Source organism: Perca flavescens, chromosome 22, assembly GCF_004354835.1.
Source record: "Perca flavescens isolate YP-PL-M2 chromosome 22, PFLA_1.0, whole genome shotgun sequence".
NCBI lineage: Eukaryota > Metazoa > Chordata > Actinopteri > Perciformes > Percidae > Perca > Perca flavescens.
Genome location: NC_041352.1, coordinates 3,610,635 through 3,635,683, shown reverse-complemented (window position 1 = coordinate 3,635,683; position 25,049 = coordinate 3,610,635). Strand labels below are relative to the sequence as shown.

The following is a 25,049-nucleotide window of genomic DNA, read 5'->3' as shown; positions in this document are numbered from 1 at the left end:
TTTCACTGTACAGGGCCAAATCTGTATGTATTATTTATAGCTAAATAGTTTCCTCTCTTTTTGGGGTGACCTGTTACCACCAGTCCAGGGACAGCGGACGTAAAATAGCCTCCAGGCTTATTATGGCACATTTTACTTTGATGTATTTATTAGTGTGCATTGTTCCCGATAAATAAACCTGAAATAAATAAATAAATGAATAAGTATTTAGGCCTACTTTGCAGATGCATAAAAACTATAATGAGCATATCACATTGTGATACAGTAAATTAAACCAGTCAGCCATATAATATGTGCACAATTAGCTCATACAAACTGACAGCTTGAACATGCAACTTACTGTCAATAATGTAACAATGACAGAGCCCATGTTGGCTGCTAAGTGAGCAGTGGCAGTTCTACATTGAATTAGACCCAGAGCGAGACCCCCTTCGAGCAGAATTTTGCAGAATTACTATATTATAGTGTATGTTTATTTTAAGTTCTGATAACATAGGTATGTTACTGTCATATTTTGTGCAGAATTGTGTTCATTGTCTTTTGAAAAAGTGTGTTTCCTGTTGTAATTGCAACAGACCTTTTTCACGGCAGACATGTTGACATGTCATAGTAGGAAAAGCACAGGTGTATTCAAAACCATTAATGATGGCTGCATTCCACTTAGGAGAGGCCCTGGTACTGTGCATGCTGACTAGGGTTGGGTATCGTTTTTTTTTTTTTTCGATTCCGGTGCTAAATCGATACTTTTTAAAACGGTGCCGGTGCCTAAACGGTGCCTGAACCGGTACTTTTCAATAAAGTTAAAAAAAATAAAATAAAAAATAAGGGTAGTAAACAACAGTCAGTGACTTGTTTATTGCTAAGGCCATGGTCAAAATTAAAGATTTAATAATAACGTAATAACTATAACAATAATAATAACTTATTTCACCAGTAAATTGCTGTTGAACCCCAGATGGGAAAAGGGTATTTTACAATTACTGTCAATGCACCACGAGGCTACCAGTTTTAAGTGAATCTGTGTTGTTTAATTCCGACAATGGCAGCTGCAAGTGAACGCACCGTCTGTGTTGTTTAATTCCGACAACGGCAGCTGCAAGTGAACGCACCGTCTGTGTTGTTTAATTCCGACCATATAAACATACTGTATATCTATGAATTGCGACAACGGCAGCTGCTGCGCTGCAGAGCAGACTGTTACATTCCGCTGTTGAAGTCCTCCACAGTGAAATACAGTCACACTTTACACTGTTTAACGTTAGCTGTCAGCATTTTAACCGTGATTAATCCAGCTGCTAGCTAAAGGTAGGCTAACGTTACATGCTGTCAGGTGTAGCGTAAAGTCAAGCACCGAAATGAGGCACCAAATCTTTCGTTCTTATTCGGTCTCGTTACTACCGTTTACGTCGGCACCGGTTCCCTATTGGCACCGAGTTTCGGTACCCAACCCTAATGCTGACTCACTGAAATATCTTACTGGGACACTAAGGTTATCAATTTCAACTGTGCTCTTCCTACTAGGACAAGTCCAAATGTCTGCTGTGAAAAAAGTCTAATGTTAAAGGGATACGCCACCATTTGTTGAAATAGGGCTTATCATGGTCTCCACTAGCTGTAGATAGGTGGGCCAACGCATTTTTTGTGCATGCATTGTTTTAGTCCGGTGCAACACCGGCAGCGCCACTGCTAGTTAGCTTAGCGTAGTGAATGGAATCCTGTGTTGCCGGTTAGCATGTTGTGAGTAAAAGTGAGCCAACAAAAGACAAAAAAAACAACTTAGTTACTTGCACTGAGACAAAAAATGCGTTGGCCCACCTATCTACAGCCAGGGTAGACCGTGATAAGCCCTATTTCAACAAACGGTGGCGTATCCCTTTAAATAACTAGATTCTCTTAAGTGTGTGTTAAGTGCTCATGCCGCCCCCGCCCCCGCCCCATGTGTCATGAAAAAAATGTTACCCCTTTGCCTGTGCCAAAAAACGTTACTGTGAGTACTTTTATTCTCTAAGTACATTTTCTTCATAACACTTTTGCACTGTTACTTCAGATTTTGAAAGCTTGTAACAGAGTATTGTCAAACTGAGGTATGGCTGAGTAAAAGAAAAGAGTACTTCTCCCCCCCCTCTGGTTGAGTGTCTGTCTGATGATGTGTTCAGGACATATTTAAAACGTGATGGGGAACGCACTTATTTTGAAACTCTGTCAGTGGTTTCCTTCCTGTTTGCAGTTAACTTTCACTCTGTGTGCTCGTGGGTTTCGCAGCGTCTCTTCTCTCCATCTGGAAGGTATGTAAGCCTGGACTCTCGTCATGTTTATGATTATGGTTATGTTTGGAGGATTAGTGAGGACCGGAGACACACATGTCCCTTGGAATACCATGAAGAATATCAAACTAGGAGTCCGGACTAACACTTCACGTTCAGAGTTTTTCACAAAGTATTTAAAAAAAAAAAGAGCTAAGTTAGATCTCTACAGTACGCGTGCGCACTGGAACGTCCCGGTTACGCTCACGCGCGTGTTCATTTTGGAATAAATACAGTTCACGGATGTAAAGTCGGGAGTTGTGTAGTTGAAAGTTAGAAGTGAGACGTGTGTGTAAATAATGCGGTCCGCGTGAATGGAGGCTGTGTTCATTCTTTTAAGACGGCGGCGGCGCGCGCTGGTCGCAGTCAGGTGTCCTGTCGGGAGCGCGCCGGACGCGCTTTTTGGTCGTTCGAGGACAGACTCTTTCAGGCACCTGTGGCGCACTTTGTCACGAGGCGGCCGGGCTAAACAACCCATTCCAGTTTCTGGGACTAGAGCTGTGACAATTCCAAAATGTTGCTGTGCAATCATTTGTCCCAGAAATAATTGTGATTCACAATAGAATTGTCTCTTTCAGTCAAAATGTTTATGTATTACTTATTAATAATAATTACTTTTATACAAATAAAGTGTTGAAGGATCCATCTTCAGGATATATGTCTCTGTTTGGTGACCCAGATAATGTAATAACAAACACACAGCCTATGAAGTAAACCACGCCCCTTTATTATCGTCAAACATTTCCTCTAACTGTACCCCCCCTGCCCCCCCACAGTTATTTTTGTTGCTATGAAGGACATGTGCCATTTAATTTTGTGTCCCTCCCAACAATGCTGCTCTGTAAATCTGAATAAACAATAAAACCTTTTTGAATTTATTTTCCATGGTGTCTCATAACAAAAACATATGCATAGTTATTATTTTTTTTAATACTTATTTAATTAATTAATTTGATTTAAAACATATTTGTACAAAGCATCAAAAAAAGTCCTGTACCCCAGTATGATTTTATTTTTACTTTTACAACCTATGGAGGCCAAAAGTGCCAAACTTATTTTTCTGAGAGGTAAGGATCTACTTCATCCATGCTTCATTTAATGCTTTAAAAATTGTACATAGAACAGCACGTTTTGATGACGATTTTAATGACTCAAGTGGAAACAATCTAACAATTGAAATAATATCAATCAACACATATTGTCCAACCAATAATCACTTATATAATTACAATTTGGCATATTTAAACAAAACCAACAATTACCAATCATACCCCTTAAGACCTTAGCTAATTTTAGCAATTCAATTCAGGTTAAACAAAGAAACCCTGATTATGTAAAAAAAAAAAAAAAGGACAATTATGTAATAATTGTTAGAGACCTAGCTGTGACGCTTACGCCCAGCTCTATAGCTTTGCATCCGCTTTGTGTAACGATGAATCCACTAACTTTGTCTAACCTTAAAGGTATCATCTGTTTCTATGATAATTCAGGAAATGGTGCTCTTGAGGATTTCATTCATTTCATCATCCTGTAGGCCAAATTTTATATTCCCAAGCAAATATGTATTTCAAGATTATTTTTTGGGCAATTTCATTTTTTAGGCCTTTATTGACAGGACAGCTGAAGATGTGAAAGGGGAGAGAGAGGGGGCATGACATGCAGCAAATGGTCGCAGGTCAGAGTCGAACCCAGGATCGCTGTATTGAGGAGTAAACCTCTATATATTGGCGCCCACTCTACCAGCTGAGCTATCCGGGCGCCCTTTTGTACCTTTTCTCATAGAACTAAAATCTCTACTCAAGTTACTTATATTGTTAAACAACAACAAGAGTATTAAACTTGTGGAAACTGTAGAGAACATGTGTCAAACTCAAGGCAGATTACGATCCGCTCCCGCATATCAAGTTAGGTTCACGAATTCACAAGTTGCGCACCGAACCAAAAATGCAGGAAACTGTTTTCAAAGTGTAACTACGCACGCTCAATTTGGCAGATTTCTGACTTTGTGACTCCGAAATTCCCCACATAACCAGAGAGTTTTCATATTCAGGCTGTGAAACAAGTTGCTGTAAAAAAATGTAATCTTGGTTTTGCTTGATTTGCTAAACTCTACGATGGCTACGGAACCTTTTTTTTGCAGACTTTTTTTAGGGTGACCAAACTGTCAGTGAGAAGACTATATGAGACAATAATACAGCCAAAGACTTTTTCTCTTAAATAAAAGCATGTTAATAATCCATACATGTCTGGCTCTGGATGTGATTCTTATTTTCTAGTGTGGCCCTCAGTGAAGTTGAGTTTGACAGCCCTGATATAGATAAAACCTCTGACTAGATGTGATTTTATATTATATATTACATGTACCTCTTTTTCATTATACGTAATGAACGTGTAATTGTATTGTTTGTATTACTTTGTGTTTTATTTATTTAGTTATTTATTTATATCTTTTATAAGAATTACAGTTGAGGTGTATGTGCTTTTGCTGTTTACCTGATTCTTTATATAATGCATTTTGTCAATATGTGTGTCCCCTTATGTTTATGGCGCAGGAAGGATGGAATGGCCTCACAGGACTGGCTCTTGCTCTTGCTCTCTGTTTAATCCAGTGTCAAAATTCCAACAGCACACAATCAACAGTGTGCTATTCAAAATGCATGTGTTCATTTCCCCAACTTCAATGTATTGCTCTTTGCTGAAGGCACAGTTGGGGGAAACAATCTCTCTGCAGTTGCGCTATTACCCCACCAGGTGGCTCCAAAACCATACATATGTAAACTAGAGCTGGGCAATATATCAATATTATATCTATCGTGATGTGAGACTAGATATCGTCTTAGATTTTGGATATCGTAATATGGTATAAGTGTTGTCTTTTCCTGGTTTTAAAGGCTACATTACAGTAAAGTGATGTCATTTTCTGAACTTACCAGACTGTTGTAACTGTTCTATTATTTGCCTTTTCCCCACTTAGACATTATATCTACATTACTGATTATTATTTATCAAAAATCTCATTGTGTAAATATTTTGTGAAAGCACCAATAGTCAACACCACACTATTGTTGCAGTATCGATATCAAGGTATTTGGTCAAGAAATATCGTGATATTTGATTTTCTCCATATTGCCCAGCCCTAATGTAAACGTCACATCCATTTTTTTGTAGAAATTCACAAAAGGCTATTGCCACCACTGTTACTTTTGCGTCCTGTGGAAGGTTTTGGTCAGAGGAAAAATGTGTTGTTGTCTGGGACCTGCAGAATTTCACATGTTTTGATTGATTGATTGATTGATTGATTGATTTATTGATCAAGATGATGAACAGTAATCCAAAGGATGACATGCTCAAGTAAAATACTTATTTCCAGCACGGTCCTTGGTGTTCACGCACAGGAAACAATAGACAAAAAGCTAAAATTACATACAGTATTAGGAGGAGAAAAAAGCCATCACATGAAACAAAATAAATAAGAAACAAAAAATGCTGTAAAAACTACCGTTAATCAATAGATATTCACCATGTTCCATAAAAGCTGCTTTACCTGTCTTTTAAAAATCCCTCGTGATGATAGGAGTTTTGTAGCAGTAGGCTAACTATTCCATGCCATGATACCAGTGTAAAAGAAAGAAGTTTTAATTGTATTATTAGCTCTAGGAACTGTGCAAGAGCGGATGCTGACTATAGTGTTATGACTATGCTGCGTGTGGACCATGGTTACCTTAGCATAAATATTTGGGGGCATGAACATTAACAATGTTAAACATATGGTTCAGCTTAAGTTGTTCTACTCTTAGATGTACGGGTAGTAGACAAGCTCTTGTAAACTCCTCCCTACCAATATGAGTGCGGGGGGGAAGTTACTGAATAACATTGTTTTGCAGCACTTTGAATTTGTTTTTAAGTTTCACAGTCAACCCATAAAACCATGCAGAGCAAGCAAAATCCACATGACATTGAAATGTGAACACAGCAGCTCAAACAAATGGTGCAGAGATCGCACAACTCCTTTAACTTCACTTTACCAGAGACGTTGAACATCCGACAGTCTCCGTGTTTTCTGTGTGTTTATAATGCGTGATTTAACCAGTCATCACAGTGATCCACACCGTAACATCTAGGGCTGTGCTCGATTGAAGAAATTCTTAGTCGACTAACACTCATTCAGTTGTATCGACTAATCGATTAGTTGATTTAATCAACAGATCTGTAAATCTGAGTTTCTCCGCAAAGAGTCATGCAAAAGCACCACTTTAATGCTTGTGTTTACCAGAGATGTGCTGGTACTTTTCTTGGAAATAAGTCATTCAGCATGAAAAAAGCATAAAACATGACTAATCGACTAAAGAAATCTGAGTTGACTAAGACCAAAACGACCGATTAGTCGACTAATCGACTAAGAGGGAGCAGCCCTAGTAACATCTGCAGTTAAATGCCACCGCAGAGCCACGGATCCAATGACGGTAGAATTTAAAATGTGCTCTAGTTTGTTACGTGTTGGGGATGCTGACATTTTAAAAAGTTAAGTTCAGTTGGATTTGACAAGTTTTAAAAGGATATCTGACAATGTGAACGACCCAGTTTCCTCTTTAAAGAAGAAGACGTGCTTTATTAATCCCAGAGGGGAAATTACAAGAGCCTGAACCAGAACTTGAGCCACCTTCTGGGTTTAAAGGGACCAGATCTTCTTGATCTTGTGCAGCGTGTATCTACACAATCGGATTGTTACAGCAATATTGGCAGTAAGGGATTTGGTCGTCAAACACCCAGGTTCTTAGCAGTCTGGTTGGAGACTACCGCAGAGGTATTGATGGAGATAGTAAGGTCCTGGGTGGGAGAAGCAGCTTGTTCGTGTTAAGGTTGAGTTTCAAGTGGTGTGTGATTCATGCTGATAACTGGGTTTCAGACTGGGGAAAAAAGAGAATCAGTTGGGTGTCGTCTGCTTAGCTGTCGTAGGAAAAGTCATGTAAGTGAATAACGGAACCGAGAGAGTTGGTGTACAGAGAAAAGAATAGGGGACCCACAATGGAACCTTGAGGGACCATCGTGAAGTATCAATCAAGTATCAAAAACTGAGGAGGACACGCTGTTGGATGCTGTCCTCCTCTCCTACTTTTTCTTCAATGCCTAACAAATTTATCTCTTTCTCTCCCTGACCCTGTCTTTATGATTGAGCAGCACTGGTTGAACCCTGAAAATATTGAAAAAAAATTAATAACATAACTAATTACACTGGTCGGACTGTTCAGCTCAGTTTCAGACTGATCCCTCCGGTTCAGGCTGGTCCTCATCCTCAACACGTGCCTTTTTCAGTCGCGGAAAATACTTTTTAATACTCCTCTAGATTGAAGCAGCAAACATTCAGTGTAAGAGTAAAAAAAATGACATAAGATTATTTGTAATAAGTTTATTTGATTCACAACTGCTACATATAATGTTTTGACCTCGACAACCCAACTGCATTTTTTAACTTGCAACTAGTTAACTTTCTAAAGAAGGCGCAATCACTTGTTAGCTAAGAGTCGGGTTGGTACTCCAACATTAACACACTGACAACATTGTATTCAGAATATAAAATATTTTTATAGCACTTTTTGATGTGTGATTGTTTAAAGGTGTTCACGAGATACCAACCTTTCGTGAACTTGTGAATTGCGCCAGCCGTCTTTCTCGTTTTCATGGAGACCGACGCTGTGTGCACAGAGGGAAGTGTGTGTGTGTGTGTGTGTGTGTGTGTGTGTGTGTGTGTGTGTGTGTGTGTGTGTGTGTGTGTGTGTGTGTGTGTGTGTGTGTGTGTGTGTGTGTGTGTGTGTGTGTGTGTGTGTGTGTGTGTGTGTGGCCTATGTGAGAGAGACACGTGAGTGATAGAGAGACGGAGAGAGCAGTTCAACGATACCTCACACAAGACTCTACGTCATACGGTTCATTAGCTGTGAAAGGGGGCGTGGCTAAAGCATAGGGGGCGGGTTCAACCATCACCAATTAATTAATTAAGTTCAAAATGGCGGACTTCCTGTTGGGTTTAGGGTATGGCTCTAATGAAGTTCTTTGTACATCTTGACATGTTACATATGTCTACCAAGTTTCGTGAGTCTACGTTAAACGCACTGTAGGGGCTCAATTTTCTTAACTTTCTAGGGGGCGCTAGCGAGCCATTTTTGTGCGCCTATTCCCAAAACCCTTAAAATACGTACATTTTCACCAGACTTGATGCGACCGCCAAATTTCGTGAGTTTTTGAATATATTAAGCCCCTCAAAAAGCCAATTCATTTGACGGGAAAATAATAATAAACCTTCAGTTTCAATAGGGCCTTTGCCACTGTCGGCACTCGGGCCCTAATAATTCCTTCAGTTTCAATAGGGCCTTCGCCGCTGCCGGCGCTCAGGCCCTAATAACGAAACGCAATATGTGGCGGCTGGGGTTTGTATCGCGCACCGCCACAAATTAATCTGTGTGGGAAACACTGTAGGGCTTCTCTGTCTGGATTTTGAAGTTGCCAAGAATAACAAGTGGAGCCAATTTCAGGGATGTTTCAATGGAGGACATATAGTTCCTCCAAGAACTCCCCCAAAGGAGGTAATGGGCGGTAGACAACAACAATGTTTATTTGTAGCATATGAGTTAAATTCACAGGATTAAATTCAAAAGACAGTGGAGTAAAATGTGGCAGCATGTAGGGAGAGAAAATCTCCATTTGGGGCTGATGAGGTGGCCTGTACCACCACCTCTGCCACTGGGTCTGGGTGTGTGGGTGAAAGAGTAGGTGAAGGAGAGAGCAGCAGGGGTAGATGTGTTGGTTAAAAATATTAGCAATAATGTCTAACTCGTGTGCACAGTGTCAGATGGATAGGAAATATACAGCGACATCAACCGGCATCCCGCCATTACCCGGACATGCTGGGATGGCGAAGGCCTGTTCATTGCTGCTTGCAGCTTTAATTATTATTCATTTTTTAATTAATTTATTTTACTCACAAATGTTGAAAGCTGAAGCAGATATGATAACATGCTTTTCACCAAAACTAACAACACCTCACATCTGTCCAATCACAGACAGCATTACATCTGGAGTCACAGATGGAGTCCCAGTTGGAGTTGCAGCTAGAGTCATATCAGGATTCACAGCTGGAGCAGGGGGCCCAGTTGGAGTCACAGCTGGAGTCACAGCTGGATTTATATCGGGATTCACAGCAAGAGCAGTGGTCACAGGTGGAGTCACAGCTGGAGTCATATCGGGATACACAGTTGGATCTAGGGGCCCAGCTGGAGTCAAAGCTGGAGTCACATCTGGATTCATATCAGGATTCACAGCTGGATCAAGGGGCCGAGCTGGAGTCACAGCTGGATTTATATCGGGATTCACAGCAAGAGCAGTGGTCACAGGTGGAGTCACAGCTGGAGTCATATCGGGATACACAGCTGGATCTAGGGGCCCAGCTGGAGTCACAGCTGGAGTCCCAACTGGATTTATATCGGGATTCACAGCAGGAGCATTGGTCACAGGTGGAGTCACAGCTGGAGACATATCGGGATTCACAGCTGAATCTAGGGGCCCAACTGGAGTCACAGCTGGAGTCACAGCTGGATTTATATCGCGATTCACAGCAGGAGCATTGGTCACAGGTGGAGTCACAGCTGGAGTCATATCGGGATTCACAGCTGGATCTAGGGGCCCAGCTGGAGTCACAGCTGGATTTATATCGGGATTCACAGCAAGAGCAGTGGTCACAGGTGGAGTCACAGCTGGAGTCATATCGGGATTCACAGCTGGATCTAGGGGCCCAGCTGGAGTCACAGCTGGAGTCACAGCTGGATTTATATCGGGATTCACAGCAGGAGCAGTGGTCACAGGTGGAGTCACAGCTGGAGTCATATCGGGATTCACAGCTGGATCTAGGGGCCCGGCTGGAGTCACAGCTGGAGTCAAACCTGGATTCACAGCAGGAGCTGGGTGCCCAGCTGGAGTCACATCTGGAGTTATATCGGGATTCACAGCTGGAGGTGGGGTCACAGCTGGAGTCACAGCTGGAGTCATATCGGGATTCACAGCTGGATCTAGGGGCCCAGCTGGAGTCACAGCTGGAGTCACAGCTGGATTTATATCGGGATTCACAGCAAGAGCAGTGGTCACAGGTGGAGTCACAGCTGGAGTCATATCGGGATACACAGCTGGATCTAGGGGCCCAGCTGGAGTCACATCTGGAGTCCCAACTGGATTTATATCGGGATTCACAGCAGGAGCAGTGGTCACAGGTGGAGTCACAGCTGGAGTCATATCGGGATTCACAGCTGGATCTAGGGGCCCGGCTGGAGTCACAGCTGGAGTCAAACCTGGATTCACAGCAGGAGCTGGGTGCCCAGCTGGAGTCACATCTGGAGTTATATCGGGATTCACAGCTGGAGGTGGGGTCACAGCTGGAGTCACAGCTGGAGTAACAGCTTGAGTCACAGGAAGTGCAAAATATTAAACAAAGGGTGTAATGCATGCTTTAGCACCCTTGTAGAACTGATCCTTAGCAGGGCCTCACACGTGGTCCATCCCAATCCCCCCTACTTCCTTGTACACAGTAGTTATGGCCAGATGAAGCCTCATGAAGCATTTTCTTCATTTTCTGTGCCCACTAGACGACTCTCTCAGTCAAACAAAGGGTTAAAAACACACTGAATTGCCATTACTTGAGCCTTTCTCTTTAAACCAACAGTGCTATCTAGCAGAGATGGGGACTCGAGTCCAAGATGTGTTGCACTTAAGTCGCACAAACAGCGACTTCAGACTTGACTTGCGACTCGACCCAAAAGACTTCAGACTTGACTCGGACTCGGGCTTCGAGACTTGTCAACAACGCTTTTCATGCAGTTATAGCTTTTTAAATCTAAAGCGCTTTTATTGGCGCATATACATTGGGGAAATATATGACGAGCTGCATATCCTCTGCCCTTTGCCATAATGTGCAACGTAACGCATGCGCTACGCCTTATGTGCGCACACTCGCATATCAATAAATGCATTGACGATGCCGACACCAAGTCCTCCCGGAGTTGTACCTTTTGTCATTAGTTTTGCTTTCAATAACTTCGTAAACAGCGGCAGTAAGCGGAGAGCTACATGCAAGGTGTGTGGCACCAAGATAAATGATGCCGGATCAACGACGTCGAACTTCATTAGGCATCTCAAAACGCACCCAGATAGATCAGTCACTTACACGCTGATGTGAAAGAGACATTACATTTAGCATATATCGTCACAGGTAACAAGCTAACTATCGCAAAGTGTTAAAAGTGCTTATGCAAGGAACAGGCAAATTGTATCTTTATAGATGTATCCATATGATGTGACAGACTTAGGTTAATATTTCACCAGGTCCGAGGGCTAGGGGGATGTGTTAAGTAGCAGAAGATTAGACTATACGATGTTCTAAGTTGGTGACCCAATGTAAGTTCTGGATGTAACAAAGTTAAGCTAGCTCCATTAAAGCATACGCGATAAGTTGAAATGTTGAAAAATACAGTTTACTTAATTAATTTGTGTTTCCTCAGATTGCATTGCAGTAGACCCCATAAAGTCATCCTACAACTGATGTTTATACTGTACTGTATGGATGATAGCTACAGGACATGCTTTGAATTTATAAGATTTAACAATATAGTGTTAGGGACAGATCAAATGCCCAGAGACTTGAGACTTGACTTGGACTCGTGGCAAAAGACTTGAGACTTGACTTGGACTCGAGCTGAAAGAATTGAGACTCGACTAGGTCTTCCAAAAAATGAGTTGTGAACATCTCTGCCATCTAGTGGAGTCAACAAGTACACCTAATGGTTCACGAAGCTTTGTTTGGACATCACTAATGTTTAGTATGGCATGAAACAATTAGTCGCACACAGCTCCTCCCCCTAAATTTACCTAAAGAAGATTCTAATTTAAACCAAAAACGGATAACATAACCACCGGTGGTGTCAAACACAAACTACAATAACAAACCCAACACTTTAACACATGCTGCAATACTGCACATGCTAGGCCACACTAAAATATAATAAAATAAACCCCACATTTTTATTAATAGTGATTTATTGTATATATGTGAATATAGAAAATCATAAATACACAATACACGGTTTAAAATTTTTAAATGATTAAGAACTAAAATAAGCATGCCTTTTCTAACCTGATGCACCAGATGGTTTGTTAAACAGAACCATCTGAAAAGCCGTCAATGGAGCCCTCGGAAAACAGCAATCACTTTTAAAAAATTAGCTCGCAGGTGATTGAATGTACAATCTGCTACTGTTGTTTGGAACGAACGGTAGCTCTTTACCGGATGCTGATTGGTCCGAACTGCTGGTGGTCTAAACATGCAAATGCATGCCTGACAAGAAGGATTCTCGCATGATCTTGTGATATCACGAGATTCCGGCGGCCATGCAAGATAACATGTATATACCCAAAAAGCGTCAGTAATGGTTTAATTTCAGGAAAATCTGAAATGTAATGACCATTTCAAGTCTTAATTCACCAATAGATGCTCACTGGTTGTTGTCCCCCCCACCCCTCCTCCCCCGCAACATATCAATAGATTTTCATAATGTGCAATTCATTCCTCCTGTTAAAAAAATTATACTGTCTTCTGTTTTATGCCAGCAACCCTTGAGCCTTCTTGTATCAAAAATTTGTTCCTAACATTTCATTGTATCAGTACATTTCATGTGTAATTCACTCACGTTTACTTTTTCTGAACAATGTATCTACAACATTTGATTGTTGAATTACAGTAATTACAGAAATAAAATGCAAAGTAGTGTGGCCTTTGACATTGTTATTGTGTTGGTATTTTTTTTTTATTACATACTATATTGTTGTCCTAAAAGTGTTATTATGGAGTAGTTTTGAATGACCTTTGAAGAGACAACAACATATCACTCTTCCAATGCAGATCAATCAATTGTAGTGTGAAAGTGGCTAGGCTATAGTTCAGTCCCTCCAGGATTTCGAGATGTCACAATCTCGCCAATTCACGCGAATTCAACCAATCACCGTGAATTTGGTGCGAGTCGCACTTTTGACCAATCACCGCAACTTTTACGCAAATTTGACCAATAACCTGATGTTTCCCGCGACTACCAATCCCAGCAGTCCCACGTGACGTCACTATGTGACTCTGAGAGCCAATGACCAAGCGGGAGTGAGAACGGCCACGGGTTGATCATTTCCTTGTTTCTGATGAAGACAAGACGTCTGTGACTGCAAAACATTTCCGACCCTCCTGCCAAGCTGGATACATTTTAACATCAATGTACGCTGTAATTCTAAAGTCGCCGAAAGCTGCTGCTGTTTCAATCCTGTCAGCTCTCTGCAGCGGGCGGGGCTGCTCACTTCCCCCCGCAACTGAGGCACGCACACATACACACACACAGACACAAACACACACGGTGGATGCAGGAAAAACCGGAGATGAGACGACACGATGACCTAAATTGAGGACAGCTACACTATTGTAAGTGCAATGATAATAAGTAACGTTACTTTATCAAACCATATGAATGTATGTCCCGGCCCAGGATAGGAAATGAACTAACAATACAAAGATAAACAAGTCACTGACACATATGTTCAGATTTGATTCATTCAATAAATGCGCAACTTTTTTTGCAACTTTCACTGTCTCCCGCAGCTTCATTGCAACAAACATACAAGACATACAAGACATTGCAACTTTTATCACAATTTTTTTTACAAAAGCTCCCGTGAAATCAGCCATTTTGGGACGCAACAGTCTCAAAAAAGGCTGCGAAATCCTGGAGGGACTGGTAGTTTATCTGGCAGCTGCAAAATGCTGCACAAAGGCATTAAGCGCTAGTGAGGCATCCTCAGTTGGGATCTCAAATTGGTGATCTGGATCTTGACTGGATCCTCTCTCAGTGGCAGTTTCTCCAAGCTGGTGTCATTTATCTTCATTAGTATCCTCCATCTTTCCATGAAGGCATTAAAACACTAAGGAACTTTTTTTTTTGTGCGTCAATATATTTTTTTGAACAGTTGTGTTTGTGCTGCCTCTTCTAGTGCTGCTTCCCCCTGTAGAAATTGGATGTGGCCCTTCTCGCAACATGGACTAGCGCAACAGCCAAATTGCAGGGAGCACAATATTTGTTAAAGGCAAAAGATGTGTCAAACTACAAATCGTATCCTACAGACTAAAGAAAAAATATTTGTTGGTACAGATCCTTTCAAAAATCACTAAATGTTCAATGAAAATGTGAATGAGTTATGGTTATGGAAGTTATGGTTTTATTAAAAAAAGAAAGCTCAATCTCTCAGCCTGTTTAGTCAATCGTTACTCGTTAATATCATACATATATACATACATACGTACACATATTCAGGCAGCCAGTCATAACCACTTTATTGTGAGAACTGTGTGAACTCTCTACTGGAGTGCCTTTTAAAGGTGCCAATGATATTTCCATCATAAAAACAACAAAATTTTAGCAAAGCTGTTACCTTTATTGGCTGGCTCACATGATTCAGGAGGTTACACATGACATGTGTGTGTGTGTGTGTGTGTGTGTGTGTGTGTGTGTGTGTGTGTCTCTCAGACAATGTCAAGTAAATAATATGCAGATGGTTATAAGAAATCATAAACATTTTGATATATTCCTTCGTAAGTAGTAGTAAAGTGCATAAAACGCACTTTGTACGTTGTGTAAAACTGGTCAGGATCATTTCCTTGGCCTACGAGCGGTCAAGCCTGAAGGAGCAATGGTTCAGCATGGGGAGAAAATGTTGTATCCTACACAGGAGTTTTTTAATACATAATAAAAGGAAAATATACCAGTAATAATGATGTTAAATTATGCAGGACAGTTTAAACTGGCCAATTTATGACTGGGAAAACAATCATAAGAAACAAATACAACACGTGTTAAGGTATTACTGTATTTAATCAGAATTCATTTAGTTAAACCTGAAATAAAGACAGTTTTTAAATGGTAGATGGCTCCTATAGGTTCACCGTTACTGCCTTATCCTTTTGATGACACTGGACTATTATGCAAAATGTAATGGATTTTAATTGGTTAATTAAATCATTTAATTTAAGTTGTGAAATTCAAGTGGTTGTTACACTATCACTATCGACATTGCTCCCACAATGTAGTCAGAATTATTTGGATAAGATTCCACCATTTACTACGTTTTTTTTTTTTTTCAATTTTGTTAAGGGACTTTTTTTTTTTAAAGTCAAATAACTAAGAAGAAAACGCTTTGATGATTCATTTAAATAAAAAATAGCATTTTAAATTGTTACACCTACTGATCGTGTTGAAAATGTTCAAAATCTGTCAGTAATAAATACTATTTATCATGTCTTTATGGTGCCTTTTAAGACAGAACTAAAAACATTTGATGTCATTGTCACAGTGATAACCCCCTTCTGCGTGCACATGCACGTTAAGTCACACGAAGCAGGTTACTCATCTCCTACAGTCATGCGAGGGACATTCTTCCTCATTAACAAAGTTAACCAGCTTTGGTAAATTGAGAGGTACTTTATTGTTGTAGTGTCAGGTCAAAGTCTTGGCAATGAGCATTAAAGTGTGGCAGCCCGTTAAATCCCAGTAACGCTGTTTAGAGTGTTCAGGCAGCACATCTTTTCTATGGCTTGGACACTGCGGCTCTCATGGCTTTCCTTCGGGCTAATTTTTCTTTTGGTGGGACTGCAAGGAGAGCTAAAAGAGACAGCCCCGCGACGGAACAAGAGGGACATCAGCAATGATCAGTGAGTTGGGGTTTCTAGTGTTCAAACAGGGACGTCTGTCTTATATAGAGGTGATCCGATACCGATACCAGTATCGGAAAAGCCTCCAATACTACCTAAAATGCTAGTATCAGTATTGGCAAGTACTGGAGTTAATGCACTAATCTGATACCACGTTATTTAAGAATAAGTAGTTTATTTACGGTCAAACTGGATAATAAAAGAAAATTCTACGGCATTCATGTTTCACAAAGAGTTTAACAACAATGGTAGCAATCATATCACATCCATACAGGGATAGTAGTATAAAGCTGTTTAAACATAATAAAATATATGTATTTTTTAACACACTCGTATTGGATCGGTTATTGTATCGGCCGATACGCAAGTTCAGGTATTGGAATCGGTATCGGAAAGGAAGAAATGGTATCAGAATATCTTTCGTCTTATATAGTGATTGGGTATAAATGATGGCCTACACCCAGGGTCCAAAATTTACTTTTTGTGTCCACCAGCCAAATGGCTAGTGAATGTTCAAATTTTAACAGCCACTCAATAGATTATCATTATTTTTGGGCTGGTGAGTGAGGCAAATCTACCAGTCTCTTGCGTATTTTACCAGCATTTGGCTAGTAGATGGTGCTAATGTTGGACCCTGACTACACCAGTATTACTTATCTTACATTGCTTTGTTATAAAAAAACTTAAAACAGCACTCACTTCAGTTTATAATCAGCTGGTTGGTATACAAAATGAGTTAAACTGATATTTAAGCCCGGTCCCTCTCTTTCAATGTTTTTTTTTATTTTACAGTTTTCAAGTTATGCAAAGAATAATGTCCTTGGAAAATAGCCAAAAGTAGCTGAACAATTAGTCTTTTATATATAAATTGTCAAATGTAATGCTTTGCGATGTTAGCTTTTGGATTATTTTATCTGTGTACTAATTACAAGTATTTTACATGTATATAACGTATATTACTTATGTTTGAATTCTGCCTTGATGCCGCAAGAGGAGCTAATGGAGAAAAATATGTTATTATTGGATTGTGGTTGGATATTCTACTTTTGCAGGGCTTCCACTGATTATAGACCTTCAGGGAAATAAGGGAACATGATAAGTTATCTGAATACTATTCTATGAACATAACCTTGACTGACCTAAGTACAATTGCTCTGTACAAAATATGTCAGCACAGTCTGTTGATGGAATTTGGCTGATTTGACCCATAGGCCTCGCATGCTGTCAGATAATGGTCACCTTGTCTTCAAAACTGGTGACAATAAAGAGATCCGCTTCCAGACGTCGGCATCAGGCCGGGTTAAAGTGGATAATGAAGACCTCACCCAACTTTTGAGTCAGGTAAGCTCAGACTTTTTCCATTACTAACAAAAATCTGCCCCTTTCATGTGATGGAATAAAGTCCAGTGTTTCATAATATCAAACCAGACCGTCCTCACCCAGAAAACGACCGTATAGGTCGAGTTTGCAAGCAGCTCATAACCACCTATATTTATAATCCTTTAGAAAAAACTCCTTACAACAATCTCAATTAAAGGACCTAAGGCATGCAATGAGCTGCCTATTGAGCTAAAAGCAATACAAAAATCATAAGCTTTTTAAAATTAAACTTAAGAAGTTTTTAATTGATTATCAGACCTGTTCACATATGAGGGTGGGGTGGGGGTAAGGGTGGTACAGATGGATATGCCTTGTATGTTTATGTGCTTCATGTATTAAAATGTAGCACTGTTTTATATTTGTTTTTATGTTTAAAAGCCCTTCTAGGGACGGGCATTGGATATTAGCAAGAGCTATAAATGCTGTGATGCTGTACTGTACATTGGAGATTGGTTGCAGAAATGTCTATGTCTTAGCATCTCATTTCATGTTCCAAATAAACATGAAATGAAATGAAAAATGTTTGCTGTTAGGCGGCGACCAAATAATGATAGGTATAAAATCACAAGATAAAATTACATGCAACACATTGTGGTTAAAGAATACAATTCATATAAAATACTAATACAACATTTAAAAACACACAGAAAACATTAGTGGCCACAAGTGTGGCTCTCTACCAGCCATTTTTTTGCATTCTTTTTGAATGAAAAGAATGACAAAGACTCTCTAATGGTTGCTCAACTGCTCTTACGGAGAAGACTGCTTGACCAAAAGCAGTTTTTCTCCGGGGGATAATGCAGTCTTCCCTCACTGCCCCTCTAGTTACCCTAACCTCACTGGATATAAAATCTATAAAATCACACTAAACCATGTCTGATTTTATAAATTAAACTGATATTTTTTAATTTAATGAGATTATCCCAGGTAAGTAACTGATATTTCCTCAGAATACTACAGTGGTGATAATGGTATGGTTTTTTATCCAGTATTTTGAATGATGTTTGTATAATATTTCTAATGGTTTTATTGTTGTAGAGTGGGTATTGGACCAGCTTATTAAACAATATGTTATGTGGGATAAAATCATGGAAAAGAAGTATAATTTAGCAGCTTCTGTTGAAAGAAAGTCTCTAATGAATCTGAAGTTTGCTAGACTGAACTTAATCCTATTACTAACTTTTTTAATGTGAGTTTTGAAGTTGACGTTTGAGTCTATATGTAATCCTATATATTTATATTCTGTGACTCCCAACAAAGATGGAACAGAAGTGAGATGCCTCACTCTGTAGCTAAAACAAAAAGCTCAACACACAGGGTGAAAAGAGGAGCTGCAGCAATGTGCAGTACAACAAAAATCTGGTGTTTTTAGAAAATTAAACCATGTAAATCTATTCTGATATGACCTCTAAATACAATTATGAAAATGAAAATGAGCATAATATGAGCACTTTAAGTAAATAATGTGACCTAATTTGACCCTTTCTTTCTACGATCTTGACTGTCTCTCATTTGGAGTCGGTCTTGACTTGGACTCAACAAAGGTGGATATGACTACAGCCCTGGCTGTTAACTCCAGTTGTAAAATGTTCCGGTTGTCAATTAAATTTAAATTTTATTTTATTTATAGTATCAAATCATAACAAGAGTTATCTCAAAACCCTTTACAAATAGAGTAGGTCTAGACCACACTTTACAAAGACCCAACAATTCCCCCAAGCATTTACTGCAACAGTGGCAAGAAAAAACTTAATTTTAGCCTCCTGTTGTCCTTGGGTCAAATTTGACCCATTTTCAAAAAAGTTCAGAAATTTGGATTTCTTTCAACCAAATTGTCAAAAAAAAATAACGTGGAAGGTTCCATAAAATGGTCTGCACAAGTAAAATAAATTATCAATTCACTATTTTCATTGGATTTGGTTGTTTCATTCATATTTATAGCATTTAAAGTAAAAAATGATAAAACAATGTTGAAAAAAATCGTTAAAACATGACAAAAAACTTGACAAAAGTGTCAAGAAAAACATCAAAAATGTTGATGTTTTAACTTTTAATTTTGACCCAGAAAAACAAGAAGTTGCATGGTCGACAGGAAGACAACACAAGGCTTTAGGCAGAACCCTTGAGTGGTGAGAAAAAAAACTTCCTTTTAGGCAGAAACCTCGGACAGACCCAGGCTCTGGGTGGGCGGCCATCTGCTATCTGTTGGGACACAGAGATACAGAAATATAGATATGTTTAATTACTTTGGTGCTCCTGTTTGTGAGGCTTGGCTTTATCTGTTGAAACAAGTGATCTGGTTGTACTTCCAGCACGTCAGCATGATCACAACAGCAATCTAATTAGCCTATCCAAACACCTACTTAACTGTCTCATTATAACTTCTTATCAGCTTTACACAACCGAAAGCACGCTGCTTCTCATATGAGGCTATGAATGATTAACAAATTAGGAAGCAAACACAGCAGTTTGGACAAGGCCAAAGATCAGAAACCGTAGAGTTAGAGGTTCATTAGAGTCAAACACACTCCTTTAACTAAACATCTGAAGCCTTGTGACGTGTGCTCAGACCTAAAATGAACAGGAGAGGTTTGAACAGTGTTGGAAGCAGTTGGTATTTATTGTTTAACTTTAACCCTGGTGTTGTTTTTCTTTCAACCAAATTGCCCAAAAATAACAATGATGCATGGAAGTACGTTGTACAAACGTATGTTACCTATACAACATTCTTCGCAGGTAAAATTCATAATTACTTCCATTGAAATTGAATTCTATTTTATAGAATATTGAATAAAATAAAAATAAAAAATAGCATCCTGACTAAACTTTGACATAAACCAGTCTGTGATTCACTCAACATCCTCTGACTATTAGTCAAAGTAATTCATAATTTCAGCTTTTTTAAACTTAAAAATTAGATACAATGTCATTTAAATCATGAGACAATGCGCTAAAATTGGGCTTGCTTGGCAGAGCAAACATAGGTACTTAAATTAACTGCACACACACATTAAACAGTGACAGCAATTTAAGGAGAACATGTATGTGCTCAGTCAGATTCAACATTAATGATACAAAATAAAACAAACATGAAAGAGAAATATACATTCCCAGGAATGAAACAGAAATAATTCACAGTATGCTTTCAGACCACACTGTACGAAATACAGTACTAAGTTGTAAGTTTGTCAACCTTCTGAGGTCTTAGGGCATTTAAAGATATCTTCTTGAATTCTCCTTTTCAAGGTTTTTGCATATAACCTGATCCCTGTGTGTTTCATATCAAAATGTTCAGAACTAACGCAGTTTCCCGTCTAGTGACGCGCAAAAATGTTCCAGAGCAATTTATAAAGAGATAATTTGGCCTTGAAGCGGAAATATTTTTCAAATCTCTTGTTAAAACATTCCTACACTCAATGTTTTGGTGCTTGAAATGAGATGACAAAAGCCTTGGGTTCACAAAAGTAGCGTAATATCTGAATAAAATAGTAAATAAATGTCTAAAATGAAATTTTAGTGTTGTCAAACATCGCTTGGCCTTGCAGGTTCTTCTTTTGTCCTCAGAGGCAGGGGTGTCGGACTGGGTGTGGAAATGGGACTGAGTACCCAGGACCCTCATGTGCGGAGTTCCCAGAAAGATGCTAGAATGAATAGCTGTGGATGTGGGGAGGGGCCCATAGAGAATGATTTCTACATGGCCCAGAATGTGAAAGTGCTACACCCCTGCTCAGATGGTTAATGTTTGTGGAGGTTTTCTTCAAGGAACAATTTTGTCTTCAGCTTTTGTCTTACTGAAGTATTTGTCACTGTCTGATTTCAGATCAAAACCAACAAAGAAGACATTAATGACATAAAGTCTCACGGAGGTGCAGTTCCCCCTGATGTCACCAACAAACTGAACCAGCTTGATACCAAGGTTAGAAATTAGACATTACAGCAACTTCCTGTTGGATGACAATATTATATGCATTGAGTCATTTAAAAAAAAAAAATGAAATCAAGCAAATCCAGTTGTAAACCACATTTTAACAATTCCTTGTGCACCACAAACATGTTCCTTATGTATAGCTATTTTAATACTTATTTATTTACTTTTACACTTTTAGCTCATTTGCATGTTCTTGTGTGATCTTATTATGTTATCTGATTACATGCCATATAAAATTACAATACATATAAAATTACTGAACATAGTTATTATTATACAATATACAGTTGCAATGCACAGTACACACATGAAACATTTACACAATGTTAAACAACTCAAAGTGCATATGTACATTGCGAATACGCAGAATCATAAAGAAGACATTTAAAGCTATGTTCACATTTGGCATCTTTTTTGATAAGATAAAGTTGACTAGGGCGCTTTTGTAGTAGAAAAAAAGCTGGCAGCGTTTTGGTTCCAAAAAGCAGCCGAGAGTGTCTTTTGTTGCTATAACAACAGCTAATGCTACAGTATCCTAGAGCACTATGTGGAGCGGTGCTAACGTTAGATAAAACAAAGTGATGGAGTGAGCTAGAGAAAGAACAGAGAGAGAGAGAGAGAGAGAGAGAGAGAGAGAGAGAGAGAGGTGTTAACATTATATAAAATAAAGTTGTGGAGCGAGCTAGAGAAAGAACACAGAGAGAGAGAGAGAGAGAGTGGTGCTAAAGTTAGATAAAAACAAAGCGGTGGAGCGAGCTAGAGAAAGAACAGAGAGAGAGAGTGGTGCTAACGTTAGATAAAAACAAAGCGGTGGAACGAGCTAGAGAAAGAACAGAGAGAGAGAGAGAGAGAGTGCTAACGTTAGATAAAACAGAGTGAATTCCCTGTACAGGGAGCACCCGGTCATATCATATAACTTGCTGTGCTCCGACTCCATTTTTTCTTGTTGTTATGGAAATGCCAGGTCTGGCTACTCCGCTTGTCAATGGTCGGCTGTCAAAAAGTGCTTGACGTAGGGCATTTCTTTTTTCTTCCGAAAAGTTGAACTTTTTTCAACTTCAAAAAGACGCTCTGAACTGCAGAAAAGAAGTCGGCGGTGGTGTTTAAAAAAACGAGTGTCTTTAGGCCAAGTGTGAACATGGCCTAAAGGGATTAAATTGAATCAGGCTGTTCAATTTCATTTGAATCTGCATGTTATTCCATTTATATGGAGCATAATATTCATATGCAGTTTTGCCTAATTCTGTCTTAACAATTGGAATATTTAGGACCAAGGAATCCATAGTGCGAATGCCATAGTGATACAATTTAAAATTCAGCAAGCTTGTTATATATACAGGCAATTTGTTAAGCAAGGCTTTGGAAATACATAGAATGCAGTGTTGCTCCCTTCTTAGAGCCAAAGAAGTCTAGCCTACATTTTGATAAAGGAGACAGTGGTGGGTACTGAATCCATCGCCAGATATAAATCTAAGGGCAGAGTGATACACTGCATCAAGTGGCTTTAATGTAGAGGAAGCTGCATGCATATAAATGATATCCCTGTAATCCAAAACTGATAGAAATGTAGCTTGAACAATCTATAACTTTGGGTAAGGCAAGATTTATTTCTATAAAATAATTCCAATTTTGGTTTTAATTTCTGCTTTCAGTTGATGCAATCAAACAGACTATTGTGGGTTTATAATAATAACTTTTTCGAATTCCTCTGTCCAAATAACTGTTGCTTATTCTGAACTGCATCAAAACATATGTCCCATGCTTCCCAGGTGTCAACACTTGAGAATAAAGTGACTGCACTTGAATTGGTAAGACATTTAAAAACTCTTTGTTGTAATGGCTCAAACTGAAGACCTGATGACCTTTATGTGCTATACATGTCATGTTTTTCTCTTAGCTTTCCTTCTCCTCTTTCTCTCCTCCAGACAGTGCAGAAGGTGTCCTGCAGCAGTAATCCCTGTCAGAATGGAGGAACATGTCTGAACTTACTCAACGCATACCACTGTGTGTGTCCCAGCAACTGGGCTGTGAGTTCCATACTGTTTGTTACACAGACTTGGTCGACATTTACTGGGAACGCCCACTAAAAGGATCATTTCTGTTTATGCCGTGGGGGAAAACAAACCACTGGAATTAAGGAGCGTAGACCTTGTTAGCAGTTGATCTTTACTCTTTGTCATATTTACGATTGTTTTTTTGACTGGTACAATGCCTGAAAAGTTGCTGTCTGGCGTTCTGAGCCTCTAACAGGTTAAAACAAAGTCCTGATCCTAAGTTTTATATACTGCTGAATAGACAGACGGTGTTGTCCTGTTTGCAAATCAGGTCTGATGGGGCTTTTTTTAGGGCAGTAACCCTCCAAGATGGCTTCACATCACAATGAAATAAACAGATGTTGCTCCGTGATATTTTGTGATGTATAACCACTCCCACAAAGCGGTGAAAACATTGTGAGCCCCCAGGGATCTATACTTCTTCATGTTGCTCTGCGAGTAGATTCCTGTGGGATACAGGACATCGCTGAATATAATGTTAATACCGCTTACGTCGCTGCTACAGTCCAAACTGTGACAGTTACATGGAAATAATTTCTTTAATATGCTAAGACATACTAGTCTTTAATATCATAGCTTTAATGAACGTGGGATAACAACAGACTGTTTGATAACAGTCATCCAAACCAATACGACTCCGTTTTTAATTATTTTTAAATGTATCTTGCTCTGTCAAGTGGCAAAGGTGCTTTTGAGTAGCCCATACTGAGTTAAGTAGTACCACGTGTATTATAGGTTTTTTAGTTGTTACACTATTAGAGTTTTTTATGTATTAATTGTAGGCATTATTAAATATCAATACTTAAAATTTAAATTTTTAATTTGTTTATTTTGCATAATAAAATCAGTATAAAAAAACAGTAATACAAGAAAGAAAAATATATATATAAAGATTGTGCAGGTGATATTAAGAAATTCCTATGGTCTTCTCGAAGGAATCTCACCTGAGGCAGAGAAGGAAAACAAATTTATGAGTAATTACAATTACAAGAGTCCTCAAATTTAGTAAAGTAAGCACTGAATAAAAAAAAAAAAAAAAAAAAAAGCATAAGGTTGTCTACCTAAAACAAAAGTAAATTCCAAATAGTTCACACAGCAGACTACATTATATTTTGTCCAGAGCCCCAGAAACCTACTGTTACCTGCAATGCTATTTGCTGTCAAGTTTGCAGTGACTCAGGTTTTTTGGGGTTTTTGTAATCCGGTTAAATGCCTATCTAGACGAAGACACCCAGTTAGCACACTAAATATAAACTATCATATATTATAAACTAAAAGATACTTTAAACTATCCCACTGGTCACTGGTGGGATAAATCAAAAGATAGAGCACAACGCAAAAAATATGACTCACAATTCTGTGAGAAAGGGCCTTCAAATTAGGTAACAATGTGGGACCCACCTTAAGGCCTGTATCATTTCAGCTGGTATTGAACTGTAGTGGCACGTTTCCAAATAGGTTTGCATTTAATCATATAACCAAAAATCCAATGACGGGAGTATGGGAGTATAAGGCTTTCAGGGCCGGGACCGGCGGTTGAAATCCAGTATTGTAGATGAGAAGTGTCTATCCCTGCAGCATATCTATTCACTCAATTGTTTTAAAAT

The 25,049-nt window shown here is 39.2% G+C and overlaps 2 protein-coding genes across 4 annotated transcripts in view; both read left to right on the top strand.

Moving 5' to 3' along the window:
- Positions 1 to 2,213: 2,213 nt before the first annotated feature.
- On the top strand, positions 2,214 to 11,867 carry LOC114549388 (golgin subfamily A member 4-like). 3 transcript variants are annotated; one of them, XM_028569672.1, is made up of 3 exons: positions 2,214 to 2,285; positions 9,359 to 9,507; positions 9,682 to 11,867. In XM_028569672.1, the coding sequence occupies exons 2-3, from the start codon at positions 9,383 to 9,385 to the stop codon at positions 10,739 to 10,741; spliced, it is 1,185 nt and encodes a 394-aa protein (XP_028425473.1). In that variant the 5' UTR covers positions 2,214 to 2,285; positions 9,359 to 9,382; the 3' UTR covers positions 10,742 to 11,867. The 3 variants fall into 3 exon arrangements, with proteins under 3 accessions (XP_028425473.1, XP_028425472.1, XP_028425470.1); XM_028569671.1 differs by having other exon boundaries at positions 9,359 to 10,202; positions 10,365 to 11,867; XM_028569669.1 differs by having other exon boundaries at positions 9,359 to 11,867.
- Positions 11,868 to 15,790: 3,923 nt separating this feature from the next.
- The window catches only part of cubn (cubilin (intrinsic factor-cobalamin receptor)), a 100,074-nt gene continuing 90,815 nt past the window's right edge, over positions 15,791 to 25,049 (top strand). Inside the window, exons 1-5 of the mRNA XM_028569959.1 lie at positions 15,791 to 15,834; positions 17,292 to 17,421; positions 21,281 to 21,376; positions 23,158 to 23,196; positions 23,314 to 23,415. Coding sequence (XP_028425760.1) covers positions 15,791 to 15,834; positions 17,292 to 17,421; positions 21,281 to 21,376; positions 23,158 to 23,196; positions 23,314 to 23,415 — 411 coding nt within the window. The remainder of the gene's footprint in view (positions 15,835 to 17,291; positions 17,422 to 21,280; positions 21,377 to 23,157; positions 23,197 to 23,313; positions 23,416 to 25,049) is intronic.

Bases quoted from the DNA above. Each gene is read 5' to 3' on its own strand.
- LOC114549388 (XM_028569669.1), top strand. From the start codon at position 9,383: ATGGAGTCCCAGTTGGAGTTGCAGCTAGAGTCATATCAGGATTCACAG.